This window comes from Lycorma delicatula, chromosome 9 (assembly GCF_047948215.1).
Source record: "Lycorma delicatula isolate Av1 chromosome 9, ASM4794821v1, whole genome shotgun sequence".
Classification (NCBI taxonomy): domain Eukaryota; kingdom Metazoa; phylum Arthropoda; class Insecta; order Hemiptera; family Fulgoridae; genus Lycorma; species Lycorma delicatula.
In genome coordinates, this window is record NC_134463.1 from 128072138 (window position 1) to 128097796 (window position 25659).

Below are 25659 nucleotides of genomic sequence, written 5' to 3' on the forward strand. Positions count from 1 at the left end.
GTATTCTTACAAAAAATAACAACACCCACCTTTACCGAATCAGACAACAAAACTTTTCATACAACTCAACTCAATACTTCGGCTCAGGAGAAAAGTCTTTATGCTTCCATTACCATATTTAATAAATTGTTAAATTGTTTGATGTAAAGTCTTCTGACCTATTTATTTAAAATACAATAAAAAAATATTTTTATGGAAACAATTTACTCCGTCAATGAATTTTAAAATAATAATAATTTTAAAAAAATGAACACGATTTAACTGCAACATAAATATATGCTCAAAATAATTTTTAAAAGTGGCTTCTGAACTGTTATTAATATGGATTTTAATCATATCTATTTCTTATTTTATAATTAATTGTAAATTTTGTGATACAGCTGTGATTAAAGATTTTATCACAATAGCCTTTGATTCATCTGGTAATACTGGAGCAGTTCCTTTTTATCCATGGAGTAGCATATTACCCATTCCTCACATGATCTTATATAAAGTAGTTACAATTCAAGGTTCATTCTGATCAGAATGAAAAATTTAACTATTTATAAAAATTCAAATTCAAAATAGCTTTTGTACAAAACATTTTTTAGAATTTTGATCAAGGACAGCCATTTCTGGTAACGGGGAAGATATGTGAACTGCAAGAAAGAATGTTAAATTAGGTTTATTAATAAGGTAAATAAAAACCATTGATGATTTTTAATTCATTTTAATTAAAAAAATAAATAACAACTATAAATACAATTTAATAAGTTCATCACTCACAGCAGAAGGAGTCAATATACCAAGATCAGTAAATAATAATGTTATAAATGAAGGTGGAGTGTAATCAACAAGGGGATGCTGCTTACTAAGATCTTTATTTAACATGGATGCCGTATACTGAAAAAATAAAATAAAATGAAGTTAAATTTAATTCACTGAAAAATTCCCTACAACCACCCACAACATAGTATTACAGTTAACAAATGTAGAGAAATACATACCTTAAATTCATTTGGCAAATCCCTTTGATTTAATGGATAAATTCTAGAAAATTTAAAGCTTTCTGTTAAAACGTAGAATGGTTTTTTCATTTCTTTTGCGCACACTGCCATAGTAAAGCTTCCCACCTACACAATAAGTACATGACATGAATAAGAAAAATCTTTCTAAGAATGTAGTCAAATTATAATCATAAATATTGTTTAATATATTCATAAATATCAACAATATTTATGATTATAAATATTGTTTCCTGCTTAATTTAAATATTAGTCATTAAGTACCACACTAAAAACATTCCAATGTTCTGACAGATGTTTAGTCTGTAGCTCTTAAACTAACAGCGCCATAACATCTTACACCAGACACTTACCGAGGAGATTCCTCTCGCCATCATGTTATGTATTGTACATTGGCGTACACAGCCCATTGAAACGCAAATGTACAGATTTAAAAGCGACACATTCATTCTCTTCACTGGAGGACCTAACTAAAAAAAATAAGTGATTGCACAGAAAACAACTCCTACTAATGTTTCCTTATCTGAAGAGCTTTACAAGCGTCACAGCCGCAAGAAAGACTGGGATAGGTAATATCTTATCAATAATCTCTGTTCAACAAGAACTATGATGCAGTTCCTTCCTTGGAGGTATTGCAGATGGCTTTATTTGTAATGGTATTTTTCTTAAAGCGCTTAGAAAACTACTCTAAAATGTTGTTAAATAGTATATTTAATCTTGTGTTTGTCAGTTCAATACATTGTTTTCATAAAATTTGATAAGTTTATAAATTTCAAGAAAATTTACTAAATTTAAATTAAACACCTTATTAATAAATACCTTATTAATTATTCCACCGCTTTCTACAACACCTTCGGCACCGACCATTACCATATCAACTTGTTCCATCACATAACCGACAGCTGAATCCAAAATAACTGTACACTGTATGTTGTACTTTTGTAATGCTTTTGCCATCTCTTCGCTATCAATAAAAGAAATAAATAAAAATCATACACTACTAGTATTTTATAAAGTTAAAATATAATTTAATAAAATTAAATTTACTATAAAAGAAAAAGAACTGAATACTACTGGGTATCCCAAATGGAAACTCAATCTGATGTTAACAAATTTAATTTATTACTTTAAAAAAAAAACAAACATATCAACAGAAATAATAGTTGCTACGAAGAATTTTTATATATAGGAGGTACTCAATATGACCACCAAAATTTGCTGCTAGGCATACCTGAATGCATTTCAATATGTTTCAAAATACATGCTGAAGCACCAAAGAAGTGACAGTCTTAACAAATTTATTTGTTCATTTCTGCAAGGTATGAGGATTGTTCTTGTAAACAGATTCTTTCATTGCTCCCCATGAATTAAAATTTGTAGGTACAAGATATGAGGATCTGAGGGCGAATGTTTCTTGAAATGAGTCTCCCTGAAAACTTTACACAGATAATTTAACAAAACATCGATGAACACTATTATTCAATCTTGTTGGAAGTATGCTCCAGCAATTTCTTTCTCATTTATAACAACGAAAGGATAAATGATTTCATTGCAACAACATTCTGGGTGACTGTGTTTAGAAAAAACTGAATGATTATATTACATCTGCTAACACAATCTAGCACACCATACTCCAATCTTTTCACCATGTAATGGTCGTTTCAAGTTCTCATGAGGATTACTCACAGACCACAACCGACATTCTGGCTGTTGAGAAGGCCTGATAAATGAAACCACAATTTATCTGAAAAAAAAAAAAATATAAATAAAGCACAGATTCTAATAGCCTGTTGAATGAGTTGACCAAAATAATCACAAAAAATTTATGTAATCATTTGGCAATTTGAGATTTGTAATTTGCTTGTGGAATCCAAAAAGAATTTCAGAAAAGTAAGGGCTATACTTGCAACCATTTCACCCTTTTGGGTGTTACCCAGTTAATGAAACTTAAAAGGAAAAGTATTTGTGTTCAATGAATTTTCACAAAATATTCAACTCAATAAACCAGTCTGTTGTTTCCATATCTTGGGGAGAAGCTATTCTCTTGTCAAGCATTAGTGGAAGGTGAATCAATGTTTCAAATCTATATATCATGGGTGTCAAAAAGGTGATCTGCTATAAAATTTTTGTGGCCTGCATTGCCCAGAAATGAAATGCTAAAGTAAACAATACTTTACAGGAGAAATAGCAAGTAGCCACTGTAGTGGTTTTCTATATTACCATTGTATTACTCTACAATGAGTCATGCTTTCTCTTTGCAAGTCTTGATGCTGCTATGATGTACTGTTGAGTAGGTTGCAAATGCAGTCTTTCTAATAATTTTATCGAAAAGATATTTCACTAATACTAGTTTTCTGTCGTGATCTGTTGTGTTGTATTTTAACAAGTATGTAAGCAATGGTTTTTAAATTTTATACTTTTAATTTCAACCATAGAATTTTAATAGAAAATGTCCCTTTCAACACAAGTCAAAAAAAAAAATGATGTTGAGAGAAGAAATTTCCATGAAAAGTCAAAGCTAACTATTTTTATATGGAAGTGAATTAAAATTACATAATATTAAGCATCATCGTAAGACTAATCACAAGGAACAATATTCATGTTTTAAAGGAAAAATAAGAGAAGAAAAATTAAAAACAATGAAGAAATCACTTTACAATCGGCAACAAGTATTTAAAAAAATTATGAAAACTAATGAATCAGTATAATAAGAGAAAGTTATGAAATAAACAATGTTAGCAAAACATTCAAAATCATTCATGGATGGTTCATTAATCAAAGAATGCATGATAAAAGCAGTCTAAATAAACTGTCCAGAAAAAGCACAATCATCTCTTGATATTTCATTATCTAGAAATACAGTGGTAGAAAGAATTATTGAAATGGCAGAAAACAACAGCTCACAACTACAAGATATACGAGATATTGCTAAAGTTGCTGTACTTTTCATGGTTGCAATAATAACACGAGGATCACTGCAGAATTGTTGGGAATTATACCTATTCTTAGATCTATGACTGGCAATGATATTTTTGATGCTGTGTGAAGATTTTTAGAAAAGTGTAAGCTTCCACTTGACAGATTTGTGTCTATAATAACGGATGGTGCTAAATCAAAGACAGGTGGAAATCAAGGATTTGTCAAAATTGATAAGAAAATTACAAGTTATGTACCAAGATAAACTAAAACCGTGGCTTTCCACTGTGTTTAAAAATATTAAAAATGGATGATGTATTGAAAACTGTAATAAAAACAATCAACTTTATTATCACAAGAGCACTTAATCATCAGAAATTAATTTATTTTCTTAAAATTTGTAGAATCTGAATTCGATGATTTTCGATTCGATGAGTTTGATGGTTATCATGCCACAAAGTTTTAAGGAGATTCTATATGCTTTTGGAGGAAAACAGTTTTCCTTGAAATGAAAAATAAAGATGTATTGGTTATATAAAATCCTTTGTGGATTATGGATCTGGAATTTTTAACTGGTATCATAAGCCAGCTCAATAATTTTAATAGTACACTGCAAGCCAAAAATAAGTTAATAATGAATATGTACAACGCTACAGCAAGTTTTGTACAAAAATTAATATTGTTTAAAAATCATTTTAAAAAAGATGTTTTGTCCTGTTTTTCATTGCATTAACTTCATACATGAATCAAATGTCTAGAAACAAATGAAAAGAAGTAAAAATTTCAAAAATATATTCATACTTAGGTGAAATGTACCCAGAGATAGATATCTGACAGAAACATCTGACATCTTACAAGAGATAGACATCTGACATCACACAAAATGACCTGTGACAGAAATGAGTTTGATTCACCTGCTCTATATAACTGGAATACTATCAATAAAATCAGTATATTTGATTACAAAACTAAAGTTTTATGGAATTTTCCATCTCACAGGGTGTTTTGCAGGAAGACACTCTCTTTCACCTATGTTTTTTTAATATTTATATAAAATAAGGAAGAATATTTTATGGAATGTGGGTTGTAGTCCTGTTGGTATTGACTATGCGATAAGGATTATGATCCTAATTTGTGCTGATGATTTAATCCTACTGTCTCAGAAGTTGATTGAATTACACATGAAATTAAAGTCTTTGGAAGAATGTTGTGAAATAAATAACTTGAAAGTAAGTACTGAAAAAAGTGAAAAAATTAAAAAGAGAAAGCTAACAGCAGAAATAAAAAAGGTCAGATCTCAGGAGAGATCCATAGGTGAATCCAAATCACCTCTAGGGACTTTGCCTATAGAGAGCTGTGTGTTAATTAGGATCTTTACCTTGTAAAAAGATTAAAAAATGGAATATTTCATAAATTTAAAATAGAGCTGCTGAAGCCTGATGTAAAGAGCTGACAACACAGTTGTAGTACTTTCCCATCATGCAGCTTTTTTTCAGATGCACAGCTTATACACACAACTTAATTTAAAATATTGATAATTTTATTTAAATAAAATATTTTTTATTTATTTAATTCAATGATTCTAAGTAAAACATGTGTGCATACCATATTTCATTTGCGTGGGTTTAGCAAGTGGCGGTACTAGCAGCAACTTTAAATATTATTCATTTATTTAATTGTACCGCTCACCTGTGATGTCACAACAAAGTAGACGACTACAGCAGTAGTCTGGCCATTAAGGAGGATGTGGGGTGAATAAGGGAGGGTGGGTGGCTGAGTTAAGATCCCAATTTTTTATGGGAAACAAATCTGTAGATCCAACATCCAACGAGGTGCTAACAGAAAAAACTGCAACAAAAAAGACCCACTGTACTGTGGGTCTTCTACAATGTTTCAAAATGATTATTATTTTTTGGAGTTGGGGTGCAATTTAGAAAAAAATTCTTTACACAAAAGATGTTTTTTTTTAGTTGTTTACAAAGATATTTTTAAAAAATGCAATGAAAATCACTTCTTGTATTGCCTTCTATAACTCTTTAAAATTAAAACCATTTTTAGGGGTGGGGGTAAAATTTACCAAATTTTTTTACAAAAGTTGTTTATTAATAAACAACAAGCAGTTATTTATAATCTTCATCGACTAAAAAGGAATATGATTGTATTCATAGACCATCTTTGCTAGAGATCCTATGAAATTATGGACTTCACCTAAAATTGGTTAAAATGATAGAATTCACATTAACAAACACACAGTCCAAGGTTAAATTTAGAGGGGAGATGACTGGACCCTTCCCGATAAAGACTGGATTGAGACAAGCCAATGGACTTTCCCCACTGCTATTCAATATTACACTGGACTACAAAATTAAAATTTCGCAAAGGGAAAATCCCATTAAAACAATAATAGGAACAGGTAAAAATTCTATAAAAACTAATATATTAGGATTTACTGATGATTTGGCCTTACTAGCACTAATTATGGAAGAGGTTAAAAAACAAATCACCAGCCTAGAAAAAATTTCCCAAAGGATTGGCCGAAAATTTCTTATTAAAAGATAGAAATAATGGCCATGGATTTCCTCTCACTGCAGATTGAAGGAAAAACAAACACGGCAAAACAAAATAACTAAAATTAAAAGAGCACAGTCTAACTTGGTAAACATACAAAAAAAAAATGTATCTCAATAAAATCCAAAATTCATCATTATAACACAGTAGTTCTTCCGGTAGTGCTTTATGCTTGTGAGACTACCTTTAAGATTAAGAATGAAAGTAAAACAGACCAATTACTTAAAAAAAGGGCAAATTATCAGAACTTGTTTAAATAAAAGTTATCAAAATGATGGAGTCTGGCGAACTGCCACAAATGAAACAATCTACAAACAAGTTGACCCAATTCTCAGTACAATGAAAAAACAAAGTACTTCCTTTTTTCCATGTATTAAGAATGCCTGAGAACCGAATTCTAAAACAACTGGTCACAAGGAATATTAACAAAAAATCCTGTGGAAAATGTGTTTGAGAAATCCAAAGAGATCTTCAAGAAATTGGCTTGAGAGTTGAGGATGTGTATGATAAAATGAAAATTAACTACGCACTTCAAACAATAGATTCAATGTTAAAAAATTACAAAGGCATAACAAAGTGGAGATCACAGACAAGATCGGGAAGCAATGATTCGATAGAATGAATAAATACTGGGAAAATCAAAAGGCCAATAAAAAGACTAATATAGAAATTCAAGAGGAACTGAAACATGGATGACATATGGATGATAAGAGGAAGTGGTCCAATGTGGCCTCAAAAGTAAAAAAAAAATAATAAAATATTCACAAAATTATCAAAAAAAAAAATATATATATACATGTATCACACTTCTGATTATTTTTTCTAATTTCCAATACTATTGAAAAGAACAATACAAACTAAACTTCTGAAGATTTATGTGTAGTTATGTGATCCTTACAATTATTTAAAAAAGTGAACGTTTGACTTCAATCAAGAGAACAAGTAAAAATATCATCCTGTGCCGAGGCAGGAGAGTATGGTAGATACTCCAGACATGCCGGATTGTGCCAAGCAAAATATTACTTATCCACCATGATTGATGTGGAAGCACATGTCAATGATATTGACATACACATTTCGTTTCTCTGTGAAACCTTCTGAAATTGTAAATTTTTTACGGTACTTTGTGTGATTTATCTTGTCATTTAAATTCAGTTTCAGTAAATATTTTAAGGTTTAATGCAATGTGTCAACATAAGCCTGTTTGAATATAAAAAACCCATTATGATTTTTTATTTTCATCGAATACTACTAGTCTTGGATAATAAATAACACTTACATACATTAGAAACTTAATAATTTGTTTTCATGACTAAAGGATGATAAATTTTACGCATATCTTATTCCAACTTTGAGGTAGTATCTCATCTGGAACATTATTCCACCGCCAATATTATTGAAAATTGCAACTTTAACTGTTAATGTTGGCACCAAATTTGAACTATAACATTCTTTTCAAGATGACCCATCATAAAACATGTTTAACTATTATTGAGTGCCAGCATTAAGTTTCCATTTGCAATATAATTATATCTGTAAAGATTTTGGAAGTAATAGAATACTCTGCAAGTAATATTTACAATAACCAGATTTTTTTTTTGTCACTCAGTTGACCCCATTCCTTTCTGTTCTTTGCTAATATTTTAATCTCGACATGTTAACTTCATTCTTTCTACATTCATAATTACTGTGATATAAATATTATTAAATAAACATAATTTACAAATTGCTGGAAACACTTTTAAATTAAAAAAAAAAAAGATTGTAGTATATTTTATTTATACAGTATACTTACACTTTACAACTCTGATAGTATAAAATATCAGCATCTCTATATTTTATCACCTCTTTCACATTTTTTGACACCGACTGAATTATTTTTACACATTTTTCTTTAAATTTTCATCCTAAAACCGTACATGTGTTGTATTGTTTATCACTTTCATCTTTGTTGTTTTTCCTCATTTCCCTGTTGCAGATGATCGATAAACTTTCAATAGGATTGAGATCAGATGAGTTTGTTGGTTGTATTATTTTCACTCACGGAACTATTTTGTCGGTTTTGAAGAATGACAAGGCACAAGGTATTATTGGAACACCCGACTATTGCTTTCCAAAGAGGCAGAGCTTTGTATTTCATATTCACTGTATGTTTTTCTGTATTCATCATTCCTATGATAAAACAAAGAATGAGATCCTTCAACAGAAAAACATCCCCAAAACATTTTTTTTTACCTGATGTTTCACAGGTTTCAGTGTCTGAAAAATAATTCTCCATTCAACAAAGTTTGGATGTTTCCCACAGTGAATGTGTTTCATCAGAGAGAAAATTTCTTTCTACTGATCTTCAAAAGTCTAATTTACATGTTTCTTGCTGTTGTAATCTCTTTTTTCATATTTTTTGTCAGTAATTTAAATAGACATCATGTTTTCCGACTGTTCAGTTCAAATAACCTTCATCAAACAGCTGAATCATGAAATTCAACAGTCATTTCCTATTCAAGATAATGACTAGGTTTTTTAAGATTAACATTTAATATGTAACCACCAAGATAACATCTTTTCAAGTAATCTTCTTTTTACTGCCACAATTTTCTTTTTCTTTTGACAGTCTCTTTTCAGAGACTTTTAACTGTTTAGAGATTCCATTATCTGCCATTATCAGGCAGATAATGGAATTGGCAGCTTTTAAACTCACCTTACACTGAACTGCAATTTGACATCAATATATCAAAATAGTTCATAGAAAGTTATGATTTTAGTTCTTTTTTTTTGGTGTAACATTCTTTCTAAAAAATTAAACTGAATCACCATAAAAAATTACACAATATGTAGCAAAAACCAAATGTACCGATTACCAAAATTAAACAAATCTGATTAATAACATTTTTAAAACACTGAATGTTTAACTTCACATGCATTATAAACGATAAATGACTATAAGATTAGTTGTTCTTACAATAATGAACAAAGATGGCCTTGAAAAAAGTAGTGTGAACAATACAACTGAGATTTCCCTATTCTGTGAATGTTTTCATTAACTCGCATAACATTACAGTACCGTATCATATTAATTTCACTTAAAATAAAGTATTGTTCACACACACATCCTTGTAATACGAAAAATCCATTTATCCATACGAATAAATTACAATTTTCCTTTTATTATAAGAATGGGCAATATTTACATACTACTATCATTAAGGGCAGTTTAAGCTCAAAGCTCAAAGGGCATCAGCTTTAATACAAAACATAGGTATTAGAGGGAGAGGATTAATATACAATGATTGTAATAGATCTTCCCTTTTTTATAAATGCACAATGATTAATGCAATTGCTGATCAAACGGTATGTATGATAGAACTGATTGATCCTCAGCAAATACTGACCAATTACTATCTGTCAGAGAGAGTTATTATCAATCAGAGGTTACAGTGGCCCTGGAGAAAGAAATGTATAATAATTCAAAAATTCATTATAGCAATAAAATTCACTTACCCGCTACTATCCGGAGATGACTTTGTAACAAACACTTGAAACCTTTTATTTGAAAGAACAGCTTCTTTCATAGTTTCAAAAACAACTTTTGATTTTGAATGTATTAGGATTTTCTGTAACAAAAAATAAATTGTTATAGAAATAATAAAAATATTATATATTTTAATTTAACGTTAAATATTACCGTAGGAAAAAACATTACAGATTGAAATGAAATCCAGCATTAAGGTTCAGAGTACTGGCATATACTGAGAAGTGGAAAAATTCACACCTGAAGATAAATACTTCAAAATAATATAAATATAAAGAAAAAAATTATGAATGATTGCTTTCAAACTATACAGAAATTATTCTTTCAAAGGACAATTTCCATATGATTTAACTAAGTCATTAAAATTTGTAATAACTTTAACGTTATGTAAATATTTTTATTTGTATAATGTTAACATGAAGAACTCAAGTAACTAATGGTTATATATTTTGGATTGCATGATTTAAGCCTTATCCCTGTATATACGTGAAACTACTTTAAGTTGGATTCAAGGGTATAATACACTTAATTTCTCTAAATTTTTGTTAAGTTTTGGAGATGTAAGAAAAAATCCATATTACAAACAATGCTTACTTGAGCAAAAATATAATAATAGGCTAGGAATACCAAATATCAGCATATTACTAACAAAGTAACAAAATCAATTTTAGATTAAATTTATAACTTTTACACACTTATTTTATCAATAACATAACTATTAAGTAAAGCCACTAGAGAACAAAATAAACCTTATAAAAACAAACAAGTGTAAAAATATTAATTAAAATATACCATGCATATTAAATAAAGGCAAGAGAATGCAATAATCAATTTTGCATATGCACACGCACTAACCAAATTTAATACATATCCTAAATAAACATTACCAGATCAAATAATTCACAATACTAGGATTCAATATGATCTTCAAAACAAACAAATGAAATCTATTTCAATTTGAATAGTACAACAAAAATGATACTTTTTTGCTTTAAGGGCATAAAATGGATAAAATGTCAATGGCCAAACCATGTTTGACAAATCGATTCTTATAAATCACTTAAATTAAACAGATCAGATAGTTTCATTTTTTATTGTTGGGATTTATTAGCAGCTCAAATTGTATATTATAATATAGCAGTAATAACAATAAAACACTGAATATATGTATACCAGAAAAAACTCTGATGGAAGTAAATAATTAAATTATTACTCGTCAAAAATTACAAACAGAAAACATAGGTGGATAATAGTTGTACATGGGTTCTTGAAGTAGTGTTGGTAGTGCTAATGGCACAATGGAAGGGATAGTGTATTGTGGCAGGACATCATACACAGAAAGAAGCTGAGTGCCAGTACAACAATCCAACTCCAGCCTGTGCATCAATAAAGCTTTCTAAACTTTGACAAGTGATCTGTATCTAAAATTTATATCGGTTTATCGTAGCAATAATTATTTTACATAAATTCAATCCTAGCACAAGAAATAAATGAAAACGACCGATCACAACTGAAATAATATCAGAAACTTATGTACAAGACATGTTGTAAAAGTAGGAGCCATCTGCTAATAAAAATGGTAATAACAATAATAATCTAATCATAATTTAAATAATCTTGCACAAGTGCAACAGTTTCAACTGCTTCACTAGGTAGCTATCAGACCTCTTATTAGCAGTCTATTGTTGTTTTCATTACATTCGCAGTATTAATGATGACTGCGACAATAAACAATCCTGGGAGTTGTAAAATCCAAGGAGTGATTTAAATTTTCAACACTAAAAGTTTTATTGTGAATTGTGTGAAATTTACAGACCTGCAGTAATAGGTGAGGAAAAGTAAGGCGACGGTGTCTTGAGTTTAATGAATGCGATACACAAACATTCATAATAAACAGAAGAGTGAAAGGGTAGGGGCTTAAAAAAAACACCTTATTTAACACACAAGTATAAAAGTTTGAAAAACACTCTTTCCAATTAGTGTTCTTATAAGGAGCATTTTCACGCATTTTGCAGAGTACAGTGTATAGAACTATTAATGCAATATAATGGTATCGTGAATTGTGTGCAAGATGTGTATGAAAATGTTGGCTGACATGCACAAAAATCAAAGAATAGCCTCTGGTACACTATGAGAGAATGGAGGAGAAAGAGAGGAAGGGGAGAGACTTTTTTTTCATATCATAACTAGTAATGAAAACAGAATTTCATATATCAATTTCAAGTCCAAACAATAATCCATGAGATGGTTCATTTGAATCTAAGATTCCAAAAAAAATCCAAGCAAACTTGAAAGATCATTGCAACTGTTTTCTGAAACAAAAAAGTACTCTTCCAGTGGATTTAATGGAGCCCGAAACAAGTGGAGATGTACAGTTAAGCATTTTCAAAACTAAGATGTGCAATCGGTACGAGAAGCATGGGATGCTGTCATCAGGAATGTTCACATTCATGATAATACACACTGCTGTCTGCAATACCAAGAAGAGATTCATGAACACTACTGATGGGAACTTTATGATAACTCCCCTTGCATCCTGGACTTTGTACCTAGTGACTACTGCGTCTTCATTCACTCAAAAAAGTGATTTAGTTCTCAAAAGTTTAAGGAAAATGATGAATTAAAATCAGCTGTATTGAACTGGCTGAAATTTCAGCAAGCTACTTTTTATGAACAGGGTGTTAAAAAATGCCTTGTAACAACAAAGTTTATTATAACACACTACTTTTATTTTATAACATGTTTATTTATGAGCACCTAGAATATTTATGAATATTCATAAGGGCATAGTGATATTTATAACCACCTCTACTGTACCAGAAAACATAAGAGTTTTTATTTAATTCTATGTAATACTTTGGCTTATGAAAAAAGGTCTATTTATTTCTGTTAGCATTTTTTAATAAGTGTGATACATAAACATTCATAATAAACAGAAGAGAAGAGTATCGATATTGACATATCAATATTACCGGAAAGATTTGAAAAATCTTTCCTCTAATAATTTAAAATACAATTAAACATTTCTGTTTTACAGGAACAATAGTACTCTGTTGAACTTAAAAAAAAAACCTTCTGCATTCCTGTCTAATATGTATGTAGAAATAATTTTTACACATTTTTTATTTACTATTTTTAATTTATTATTACTTCAAAATTATTAAATTACTGTGGACTTAAGACTAATTTTTTATTTTATTTTATAATTATGAATTTAATGGGATGCTGTTCTGACCGTGGTTTTTCTTTATCTATCTAAGCAAATGTAGGAGCTTTCTTTCTATTATCTTTGTAGTAGCATACCTAATCATTCCTGACAAGATCTGTATAATGTATTACCATGTAATAAGGTACACAATCAAATATTTATTTATTTACTTATATCACAACATTTAAAATTACATTTAAATAGATAGTCTGCATTACTGCTGTCAGTGCTGTTATAGTACTCTATTACTACTACTACTACTACTACTACTACAACTCCAATTATTTTCTATTCTGTTAATTTGTAGTACTCTATTACTCTAGCATTAAATGCTAAAAAATGTACTTGTATTTATTGTCATATAGATAAAATGTTAAATGAAAAAAAATGAAAGAAAATTTAAATCTAGATTTCTATTCTCTTGTTTCCAAACATCAACTGACTGGTTAGTTTTATCTCATATTATAAAAATTAATACGTATTTATTATTTTTATCGGCCGGTTAAAGTTTTACTGGAGTATACTTGACTCATTGTATCAGACGTCAAGAATAAATTACAGCTGCACACAAGTATATACCAAGCTAAAAACTAGTAAAATTTCTACAGATTAATTATAAAATTATCATACTTACGGCACCATCAAAAATAAAAGTTGAAGCAAGTTTAGCAACTTTTCCTCTAGCTTCCATTAATTTTTTTAAAAAAATTTCACCACGATGCAGCATAATTTTCTTACAATCTGCAAAAGGCTGAAAAAAAATCACAATGAGAATAACAATGATAAAGTTGATAATGACATAAATACCAGAAGGACTTTTAGAAATTTTAGCCAGACTAATGTGTAAATAAAAAACACTGTAAACAGAATTTCTATAAAATTAAAAAAAAAAGTTTCATATTTAAAATTATATTATTTTATTTTTATTCATTTATCTGTAAAGTTTGCTTATTGAAATTATTAACTTTTTTTTTTGGAAATTTATAACTTCTTTACAATACAAGAACCAAATTATGAGAAGATATCAAGAGAATTAATTTACTTTTCACAAAATATTTTTCACTAACACCATACCATTATTACCTCTACTCAAAAATGCACCATATCTACTTGAAATACGATCGGTGAAACAACGGCCAAGCCATTATGATAACCTGATCTAATATCTAGTTCTCTGTATAGGGACAAAATTAAACACTACCAGTCTTAAGTTTTGTTCCATAACTTCCTCCTACTCTATACTAGATGCAAGTTTGGGTACACTACTGGCTACCATCACTGATTAGGACATGATTTAAAAAATTTGAGACAAAACCACTTGCAAAGGCACATGAGTGATATTACACGAGGAGCCCATTTTAAATATTTCTCAATACTTATACAGTCATACTGAGTTTAATGAAGAGAATACGTTCCACGAAATTACATTGTTAAATTAAACTTTGTTATCAGAGGTAAAAATATTGGGGTTGGGATAAGTTCCTTAATAAAAAAAAAAATAAAAAATAAAAAAAAAAAAAAAAATATATATATATATATATATATATATATATATATATGCAATCATTAAAGGAAGTAATTTTTATTCAATAAAACTTTAATATATTAAAATATTTATTTTAATCGATAACAAAAATTAACTTATTTTTGTAAGTGCATTAAAAAGATCTACAATATGGATTACATAATAATAACAAACATATTCAAAAAGAAATGTTATTTATTGTAAAATAAGCAGTTATTACAATTGTATAATCACAACTTTTTGTCAATATGAATCTGAAGTTGATTTTTTATGCTCCTTTTCTCTTTTCAATAATTGATTGTATGGACATACTGCATTTAATACTGATCTTTTCACAATAACACTTATTCTCAAATCTGAATCATTTTCACAAAAAAAAAAAATTTAATGTTGTTATCTATATAACTAATTTTTTGTTGTTAATGTTTTTTTCATGAAGAACTTCATTTACTGAACAAAAATCATCATTTTTTTATATTTTTGACTTTGTTATTCACAAAATTTTCTAAATCTTCAACTGAAAACTCCTCATCTTCTGCATTTAATAAATTGTTAATCTTTTAAAATTTTAATCTTTTTCACTAACATCTACAAATCTTATTAGAATAGACAACTAAATAACATCAGTTTTAATCTCCTGAATTTTATATTCGTCATCTAGCACAGCTTGTGCCCATAATTTGTGCCAAACTTCATTTAAACATTTCCAAGAACTATGTATGTTTTCAATTGTATTTTTAACGGTGTAATTTTACAAAAAGTATTAACCAACATGCTCTCTTTACCTTCCAATTCAATTAAATTTCTTAATGAATGATGCAAATAATGCGCTTTAAATGTTGCTGCTGTTACTCCTTGATTCATCAGCTGAATCGAAGTTGTGTTTGGTGGAAGAAAAACAATTTTGACAGGAATACATGTGTTTACAAAGATTAACTATGAAAATTAGTTGGATGACCAGAAGTATTATCCAACAAAAAAAGAGATCTTTCTTCAAAATTATTGTCTTTGCAATACCATTTCACTACTAGTCAGAAATGGTTGACAAACCGATCAGTAAATAATTCCTTAGATATCCACATTTTTTATTAGCTTTCCTTATTACAGTAAAATCATATAATTGGGTTACCTTTTAATGCTCTTGGATTTTTTTGAGAGGTAAACTAGTAACAACTTTAATTTAAATCCCCTGTTAGAATTGATCTAAAAAGTAATGTTAAGCCATCTTTGGTTGCTTTGAAATCTGATGATGGTTTTTCTTCAACAAAAATAAAGTTCTTCGATTATAATCATTTTCAGAACAAACTACTTTCATTAACATCGAACACTAGATTTGGAGAAAAGTTTTCTTATTCAATTATCTCCTTAGTTTTCCTGGATATCTATTCATAGCTTTAATGTCTGCACTTACAGCTCTTTTCCTGATAATTTTACACTATGAATTTCAGCTGGTATGTTTAATTCTTCAAACCATCCACAGGAAGCTATAAAACTTTCTGTATTGCCTTCTGTTTCTTTAGATTTTAAATGATTAAATACAGATAATGCTTTCTTAAATCACCATTTGAGTTACAAGCATATGGCTCTTGTGACATATCAAAATATTTTTTCCAGTTTTCTAAAATTGGATTCCTCAAGCGAGTTAATTTTGCTGCTATAATATCTGTACAATTGGTGCAGACTGTTTTATTTTTCTGTTAGGTAAGGTATGGTTGTTTTAGTTGATTGAGCTAACCCAAGGAATGTGTCACACTGGATTGTTTTTCACCTCTTTCAACACATTCTACAATTTTTTATTTCATTTCTAAAGAGATTACTTTCCTTTTCTCAATTTGGATGTTTTAACAAATAAAATAAAATTATAATTTTACAATAATATCAGATAATTGATGTCATTTATCTCAATGAACTGCAGTGAAACATACAATATGCTACGCATTTACGAAACGTTAACAATGACTAAATTTTATTAAAAACCTTGATGAGGCATGCTGTTAATACAACATTCACTCACTTGGGAATATATATTCACATTAGTGCTATCTGAAGAATGTTGACTGCTGAGTGAAACTGTAGGGAAAATCCTTTATTATTACTCACCGAGCCTTTCCTCAACTGCCGATACGTCATGTACTGTTCGTTACAGGAAGTTTTACTATAACCGAATGCAACCTTTCTCTATGTTAGTCAGTCTGTTGTGCTGTGTTATACGTGTAAGACTGAGTTACCTCTTTAGTGACATTAATAATTAATTTGTGTTTCCAAATATATATAAGTTTTAATATGCTTAGTTACATTCATACATTTTATATTTTTAACTGATAAATAATGTATTTGTATGAAAAAAAAATTCATTGATCTACAATATTTTATTTTTGTTTATCCTTTAGAAATATTTTCACAAAATATAATTTAAAAAAATAACCAAAAATGATTATAAATTATGAATTTTTTGAGGCTTCATTATCAGAGGTAATGTTAAAGGAGGTATGACTTTACATTAGATTTTAGAAGATACAGTACTAAATAGTATACAACAAATTCTGTAAGTATTATAGTTTCTTAATACTTGAATTTATAATTAATTTATAAAACTCTAATTAAAAATATCTTAACTAAATACTTGAAGAGCGAAAGAAAATGAGTATAGGAATTGGTACAGCAATGAATTCAAGAAAAGTTTTCATGAGGGCTGTTCAGAAAGTTCTCGGCCCAACAAAGAAAACACAAAGTATTTTCAGAAATATTTTTTTTATTTTTCTATGTGATCACTTTGCAATTTGATACATTTAGAACAATGATTTTCCAAGTTTTTAATATCTTCAGTATAATGTGATTTGTCCATCTCAGCAAAAAAATGGTTTTCTATGCTTTGATCTTATTATCTGATATGAAACTTCATCCAGATCATTTCTTCAAGTTTAGAAAGAGGAAGTAATTACCGAGTGCAAAGTCTGACGAATATGGCACATGTGGAACCAAATTGAAGCATAGATTATGGAATTTTGCAGAAATAACCCAAGATGCGAGTGAAAATGCATTACCATGGTGAAAGAGCATGTTTTTTTTGGGCATTTGGCCTGACTAGTACCCTTCAATCAGTTCAGCAGTTAAACATAATACTCCTTGCATGTACTGATGATGGTCTGCCTTTTTCCAGATAATCTGTAAGCTCTGCACTATAATAATTCTATGACTTCTAGAATTCTATTTCAGAATTCTTCTGAAAATAAACCGTTAACATTTTCTCTGTCACTTTTACCTGTTTCCACCCACTGCTTAAACTGCTGTTTAGTCTCTGGCATGTAATGGTAAATCCATGGCTCATCTACTATTATAAAATGTCAAAGAAACTCATTGGGATAAGTAAGTCTAAACACTCTTGAGAAGTGTTCAGACAAATTCATTTTTGGTCAACTGCAAACATAAAATCCAACGAACAGAAATTTTTCTCATACTCAAAACATTGTGAAAAATATAATGTAAATGATCTATCAAGATGTTTGCGATTTCAGCAAGCCTGCGCATCTTCAGTAGGTGATCATTTAATATGGCATTGTGGATTTTTGTGACTATTTCATCAGTCATATCGGGTTTTGAGCATAAATGGATGTACAACCACAATTAAATTCAGCAGCCCATTATTCTACAATAGAAAATGAAGGGGAAGAATCCTTTAATGTGGAATCTAACTTTTTTTGTATGTCTGTTGGCACAAAATCTTTTAAAACAAAGTTGTTACAACAGCTTGAATTTCAATATTAATTTTTCATAAAATGTCAAAACTTGTTTGCTTTAACTGATCAAACAAGCATCTAAATGCATATGTCTGAAACTCTGCAGTACGCAATCTGAAGGATCACACTTAACTATTATAATCATTTAGTCATACTTATGTCATCTGTGTCAGACCGAGAACTTTCTGAGTGGCCCTAGTTTATGGTAAGATGAATTTAGAAACAGAGAAGACTTGCTAACATTAACATATGGATCAGAGCCATCCACAATAAGGAAGAAGAGTATTACAAAACTCCCACACAAAAATAATAAAAAAGCAAAATGCTTTCTGACAAATGGGTGATGAGAATTCTATAAATAATGGCAGACTATGAAAATAGTGTAAACAAAAACGGGTGTTCAGTAAAGAAAGATCATTACACCATTAACTGATGTAAATCATTACTCTTATAATAAAAGTATTCTTATAATATGTACAAATAAAATTACCTTATTATCAAGCGCAGCTAATGTTATAAATCTCAAGAACAATTCGCTACCAGATGCTACAGCAGTTACTGGAAAATCAGTATTTCTCATAACATCAACAGCATTCTTTAGATTTGCATCCAGTTCTTGAACTGTTTCAGCTATAACAAAAAATAAAAATAACGATTTTTTTTTTTTTACCTTATTAAAGGTTATTAAATTTTACAGTTTATTTTACATTAGTTAACCTTACTTTAAAATATCCTTAAATATTCATGAAACTATACGACACTGGGCATACGACATTAACATCAGATCTCATATAACAAATTATTATTTATAAACATTATTAAATAAACAAAGAACAAATATGAAGGATATTTGATAAACAAGTGCAAAAACAAAAAAAGGCTCTTTTTTGTTTCTAAGCATAATCTTCTTTCAAGTCTATTTACTATACTTAGCCCAAATGATGCTCAAGTTTTACGATCCCATCCTCATCAGAAAAGTTTCAAGTATTCAAACACAAATATTACGGCAATAACTTCATAATTTCATGTAAGCCATGTCTTCATATTTTGCAACAGATAAAAATCTGAAGATGCCCAAATCTGGCAATTACGGGTACATATAAAAAAAAGAAGCAATTAAGGGGAAGCAACAAAAATTAGAAAAAGTATAATTTACCAATATCACTTTTTAAGTAATGTGTTCAAGAGAAAGATACAATATTTTTCGTAAAAGGATATTATTCTCATCTAAAAATTGAAAAAAATATTAATAATAGAAGATTATAATTTCTCTTTTAAGATACTCTGGTTTTCTAGGTAATAAGAAAAATGAAATTAAGATAAATATTTATATACTATTCATAATGATTGACTTACATTTATCATGTTCTAAAAATTTTAGTAATGTCCTAATAGTAGCGATTCCAGCAGATACTTCGCTTTCTTTCCTCATTATACCACAAAAATATGATTCAACATCTGAAACAAAACACAATTTATAAATAGGAAAAATTTTACCATTCCCAAATAGTTTATAAAAAATATCAACCCACATTTCTGTAAACAGTAGATTTTGGATCATTTTTTTAATGAATTTAACTGAAATTTTAAGTGAATTTTCAAACTGCATTTTATAACTCTGTGGTGAAAATGAATTAAGACTTGAAAATTAAAATAAAGAACAAAACAAATATTGGATTATAACAAATATTGATTATGAGAGGTTTATAGAGAGCAAATGTCATCTTACTTTATAAACAATACCATAAACTCTGTTTTCAAGAATACTGGACATCACCGATGAAGACAGTCAAGGATTTACTTCAATTATTGCCATTGTTTTTTTGATTGCATCTTTAAAATATTTTTTTTAATACTTAAAACATTTTTAAGTTATAATATGAACAATAAATATATAACTGCCATTGTTTTTCTGATTGAATCTTTAAAATATTTTTTTATACTTTTATATTTTTAAGTATAATATGTACAATAAATATATAACAAAGTTAATAATTATAAAGTGGTATATATAAAAGCAGCCATCAATCAGATAGTGTTTCAATGATCAAGGATTAGTTGCCAATGGTTTTTCCAACAACCCACTAGCTGCCATTTTATATAAAAAATAATTTCAGTTATTGAAGCAAGGAAACTTACAGCACAATTTCATAAAAAGTGTGACCACCATAAAAGTGTTTGACTATGTATCACAAACACAAAAAGAGACAAAATGGAAAAAAAGGTTGAGTTACAACAGTTTACTTTGCTTGGAAAATTATGTAACTGATAAAAAAATTTCCAGTAATAATAATAATAGCAAAAATTACCAATAATTTTATCATTTAAAATATTCCACGAATTGAACCCATGCAGGAGAATTCAAAAATATTGCTTTGAATATTTTAATTGTTTTAATAACTCATTTATTTAGCATGTTTATGGTGGTGTTTATGTTGGCAATTATTAATTGTAATATACTAGACAATTTCAAAAAAAATAAATAAATATGTATATTTTTTATTATTAAAAATATTGTCCAGCATTGTGATTAATAATAATTAACAAAAATCAGTTATGAACATATCAAAACAGGAACCTTAATAAACTTTCCCATTTTATATATAAGGATCAATCCATTTTAAGTGACCCAAGGGTGGCTGCTTGACCAATTCAAAAAAAAATCAAAACTTACCCACTTGTTTCCTGTATGTCTCAGGACCTTAAAACTATTTTATTTAAGCAGTTTACCTGTGGCAGCCATTTTTTTTTACGGTGCACACACCTACTTTGTGATTGTAAGGGTTTACGGAAAAAATCGTAAATAAAAAACTATTGGTCCTGGAAGGATGAAACAAAAATCTAATCATATTTTCTCAAGGTAGAAGATTGGTCCAGTGGTTTATTTACCTATATCTCTTCTTTCTGTGAGAAATTTGAATGTAGAAAACTGTGAAATTTCACTTTTGGTAATTTTTTTCAAGAGGCAGGGATGGCATACACAGTTTGAATTATTTTTTTTATTTGTAGGTATATGTTAGTAGTTCTACTATAAATAGGAGTAATGATTATATACTCACCCCTAAGTTTTTATTAATTTTTTAAAACTAATTTATTTTTAAATTCAAATTTTCGCTTCAAATAACTCTGATGGGACTGGTGATAAATCTCAAATTTGCACAACTTACAGTGTTTTTATAGATGTTTATGAGAAATAAAAATGTTTCTTTGTATTGTACTAATAAAAAAGTTATAACCTCTCAAAAATCAAGAAAAAGCTGTTAAAAGCAATACCATCTTGACTCACTAAATCAGTGCTCCAAGGGGGGTTTCTTGTCTTCTTGGCACTTTAATATTTTTATATTTATTACTGTAGTTGAAAGAGACTTGTTTGAACCATTCAACTGCAGTGTCTATGTTATAAGAAGCGCTTTAAGCAATTTCCAGTAGTCAGGATAATTCAGGTTGAAACATGTTCATTTATGCTTGTTGTATCATTTAGCTTTGCAGTTACAGACTGGGCAATCTGACATTAGTCAGTGACCTGTTCACATCTTTACCAAGTGTCTCAAATTTCATCCTGTGTTTGGAAGTGTTTATTAAGTAAATAAGTTTTACTTGCAAATTTTAAAATCGGTTAAATTTTTACATTATTTTCAAGTAATTTTATATAAAACAATGGAAGAACAATGTTCCATAGGAATTTATGTGAATTAAGAGTGTCATAAAACAGTGTATGGTACAGTGCCAAAAGAACTCATTAAAATTTGCAAATTTAGTGATGAAAACAAACAACTTATTTTTTACATGTTAATTCAGATGTCACTAGTGATTCTAAATATCATGAAAAAGGTTTTTGTCAAAATTCAGTCACCTGTATGAACAGTTCTGTTGTGATCCTTTGAGAACTAATAAAAAAAAAGAAAAAATAATCCTCTTGTATATATAATTTGTTTTATATAATTTTTGTAAAAATTTGTAACAAAAATTCTACAAGATGTATTTTTTTTTGTATACACACAAGACACTAAACACTTATTTTCTCATTATTTTTGTGTTTTTTTCTAAGTTTTTATCTTTTGTAACAAATGAGATAAATTTATTCTTATTGGGAACTGTTTTATTACCCCAATCCCTATTTTAGGGATTGCAGGAATGTAATTATCTGAAAACTTAGAAAAGTACTCTTCACTGTAGGCTAAATAAATTGACCGAGTATAACTTCCTATTTCCAGTTTTAAAGAAACAGAAATTTTTTTGGGTAGTCTCCCCCTGTAAGAACACATTTTTCCAAATTTTAATTTAATTCCTGGAAAGACTCTTTGTGTTAACTGTTTCAAAAATATTTTTTCTCAACATAACACAGAACTATATGAATGCGAAGACCAAGAGCAATAATACACTGCCCCACATCACAATATTGAACAAGTTGGATGCTGCTTATAGCATTTTGGGTATATCATCTCCATCAAAATTGAAAAAATTAAGCATGGATCAAAGGCCAAGGGCATTAAAACGTAAAATAAATAAAGTATCAGAAAAATAATAAACTTTAATTTCTACAAAAACAGGTTATTTCACTGAAGAGTAATTAAAATTTTGCTACAATTTATTTTTTCTTCGATAGTGTTTACGAAAATAAACCAATATAAAAATAAAAATGAATTCTGGAAAAAAAGATGTAGGCTACTCATTGAAATCTCAGTTTGGGTAAGTTGAACAAGCATTTTTGAATCAAAATTGTATTACGTTACTGGTATTGGTTAAGTTATCATTAAATTACCACCCATTATCCACCTCATTATTAATTTTTAAAAAAAAAGTTTTATAAATATTGAAAACATCAACTTCAACAAAATACAGGCTAAATACAGAAAATATATAAAAACTGTAAATTGCAAAGAAGACAAGAAACCCCCTTGGAATACTTATTTAGTGAGTCAAAATGGTATCGATTTTAACACATTTTTCATGATTTTTGAGAGGTTATAACTTTTTTATTTGTCATAAACATCTATAAAAACACTGTAAGTTGTGCAAACCAGCCCCATCAGAGTTATTTGAATTTAAAAAAAAAAATTAGTTTCCAAAAATTCATAAAAATTTAGGGGTAAGTATATCACCATTACTATTATTTATGGTAAAGCTACTAACATATACCTATGTATAAAAAAAAATAATTCAAACTGTGTATACCATTCCTGCCTCTTGAAAAAAATTACCAAAAGTGAAATTTCAAAGTTTTCTACGTTCAAATTTATTGGTAATTTTCTCACAGAAAGAGAGATAGGTAAGTAAACCACTGGACCAAATCTTCTACCTTGGAAAAATATGATAAGCTTTTTGTTTCATCCGTCCAGAACCAATAGTTTTTTATTTATGATTTTTTTTGTAAAATCTTACAATCACAATAGGTGTACCGCACTGTAACAAAAATGGCTGCCACAGATAAACTGCTTAAATAAAAAATTTAAAAAAATTAGTCTGAAGGTCTTGAAACATGTAAGAAACAGGTAGGTAAGTTTCAATTTTTTTTGAACTGGTCAAGCAACCAGCTTATTTTTTTTTAGAACACTTCAAATGGATTAAAGTTGAAAATATAGATCCATCATCAATTTTAAAATACTGTATCAGGTAATACATTTCCACTGTTATGAGTTTTACAATCTATTAGCAATGCTAATAGATTACCTGATAAAGCACTATATCATATTAGTGTACATAAGAGATGTGGTTCAAAAGAGCTGATGAGTTATAAATAGTGACTGGCAACACTAATTGGTTCATGCATGCATAATAGCTTTAGTGGTTTGTTGGGCATGTAACCCCACATTGCTATCAATTCATTGTTGTTTGCCTTAGTGAGAATGTGTGTGGTAATAATAAATCCTGCCAGTTGTGAAGTTTGTCCAATGATTAGATTTCTAAATGCAAGAGGACACAATGCTGCTGAGATTCATGTTAATTGTGTGAAAATATGGGAAAAGTGAGTGAAGGAAAAGTTTTCCTTCAGTGAGTGAAGGACAAGTGAGGCAGTGGTGGCACAAGTTTAAGGAAGGGTGTTCAAATGTTCATCAGCAGGTCTAGTGTCCAGACTGATGGTCTTGTTCAACGTGTGAATGGAAATGTTGAGAGAAAATTGTTGTTTTACAATTAGCAATCTTTCTCTAGAATTTCCAGACAAGATTTCCAAGAAAACATTGTTGAGAATTGTGACAGAAATGTAATGTACACATTACAATTTCTGTCCAACATGACTACTAATAAGGTTACAAAAGTACTCTTCTGCCTTAATGAATATTAATATTAATATTCTGCCTTAATATTTAATTCTGTTGATTTTGATCAATATTGTCCAGTCATCAATATATTTATTTACTTTTTTTAAAAATATATCAATGATCCACATGTACTAATCAGAAATGAGTTTTACGTCACTAATATTTTTATTCTGTTTACAGTCACTGTAAGTTAGAACGAATTTTAAGTATAAAGCGGTCAAGGTAAGAAAACCTGATTTTTAGGTACCAGTTCCTTATAAAAGCAAACAGACAACATATTACATCAGACTATAAATTTCATATTAATGATACTATTTCATCGTATTTTATAGTATATGGTTTATATTTAATACAAAAATAACTTCACGAGAATAATTCCTGAATCATAAGTAGCTATGTTTCATAGCTCACTCAGTTATACTGACGAAGGTTTTTTCTTCATAAATATTACTTATATACTGTTATTTTATGTAAAACTAATTTAAATACATAAAAGCTAATATTAACTTTAAAAATATTGTTAGCTGAGAAACAAACATTTAGTAAAATTATTACTTCAGTAAACAAATCACAAATAAGTAAAGCTGAAATAAGTAAATTTAATATTACAATACAACTACTGCAAACATTTATGAAAAATACAATCCCTATTCATAAAAAATATACCTGTTAGTTGTAAATAACTATTTAACATACCTGTTTTGTTCATTTTTCAGGCACTAATAAATACATTAACAAGAAACATAACCTATTGCAACCAACACGGGCAAACTAGTACTTCAAACAGGGTATCCTAAGTTCAGTAAATCGAGACGTAAATCCATCGAAATTTCTTATATCGATAATCAAAATAATTATTCTGCACTTAATTTTTTTGTGATATAGATCGAAGCACTATATAAAGTCATTGGT

At 28.8% G+C, this 25659-nt stretch overlaps 1 protein-coding gene across 1 annotated transcript; it reads right to left on the reverse strand.

Annotated features, from left to right (window-relative positions):
• Window positions 1-693: 693 nt before the first annotated feature.
• On the reverse strand, window positions 694-25607 carry eIF2Balpha (eukaryotic translation initiation factor 2B subunit alpha). Its single transcript, XM_075375770.1, has 8 exons — window positions 25444-25607; window positions 19844-19945; window positions 18978-19117; window positions 13860-13976; window positions 9987-10099; window positions 1824-1968; window positions 987-1112; window positions 694-882 (listed from the first exon to the last, which is right to left on the reverse strand). Exons 1-8 carry the CDS (start codon window positions 25454-25456, stop codon window positions 733-735), a joined length of 906 nt encoding a protein of 301 aa, XP_075231885.1. The 5' UTR covers window positions 25457-25607; the 3' UTR covers window positions 694-732.
• Window positions 25608-25659: the final 52 nt, after the last annotated feature.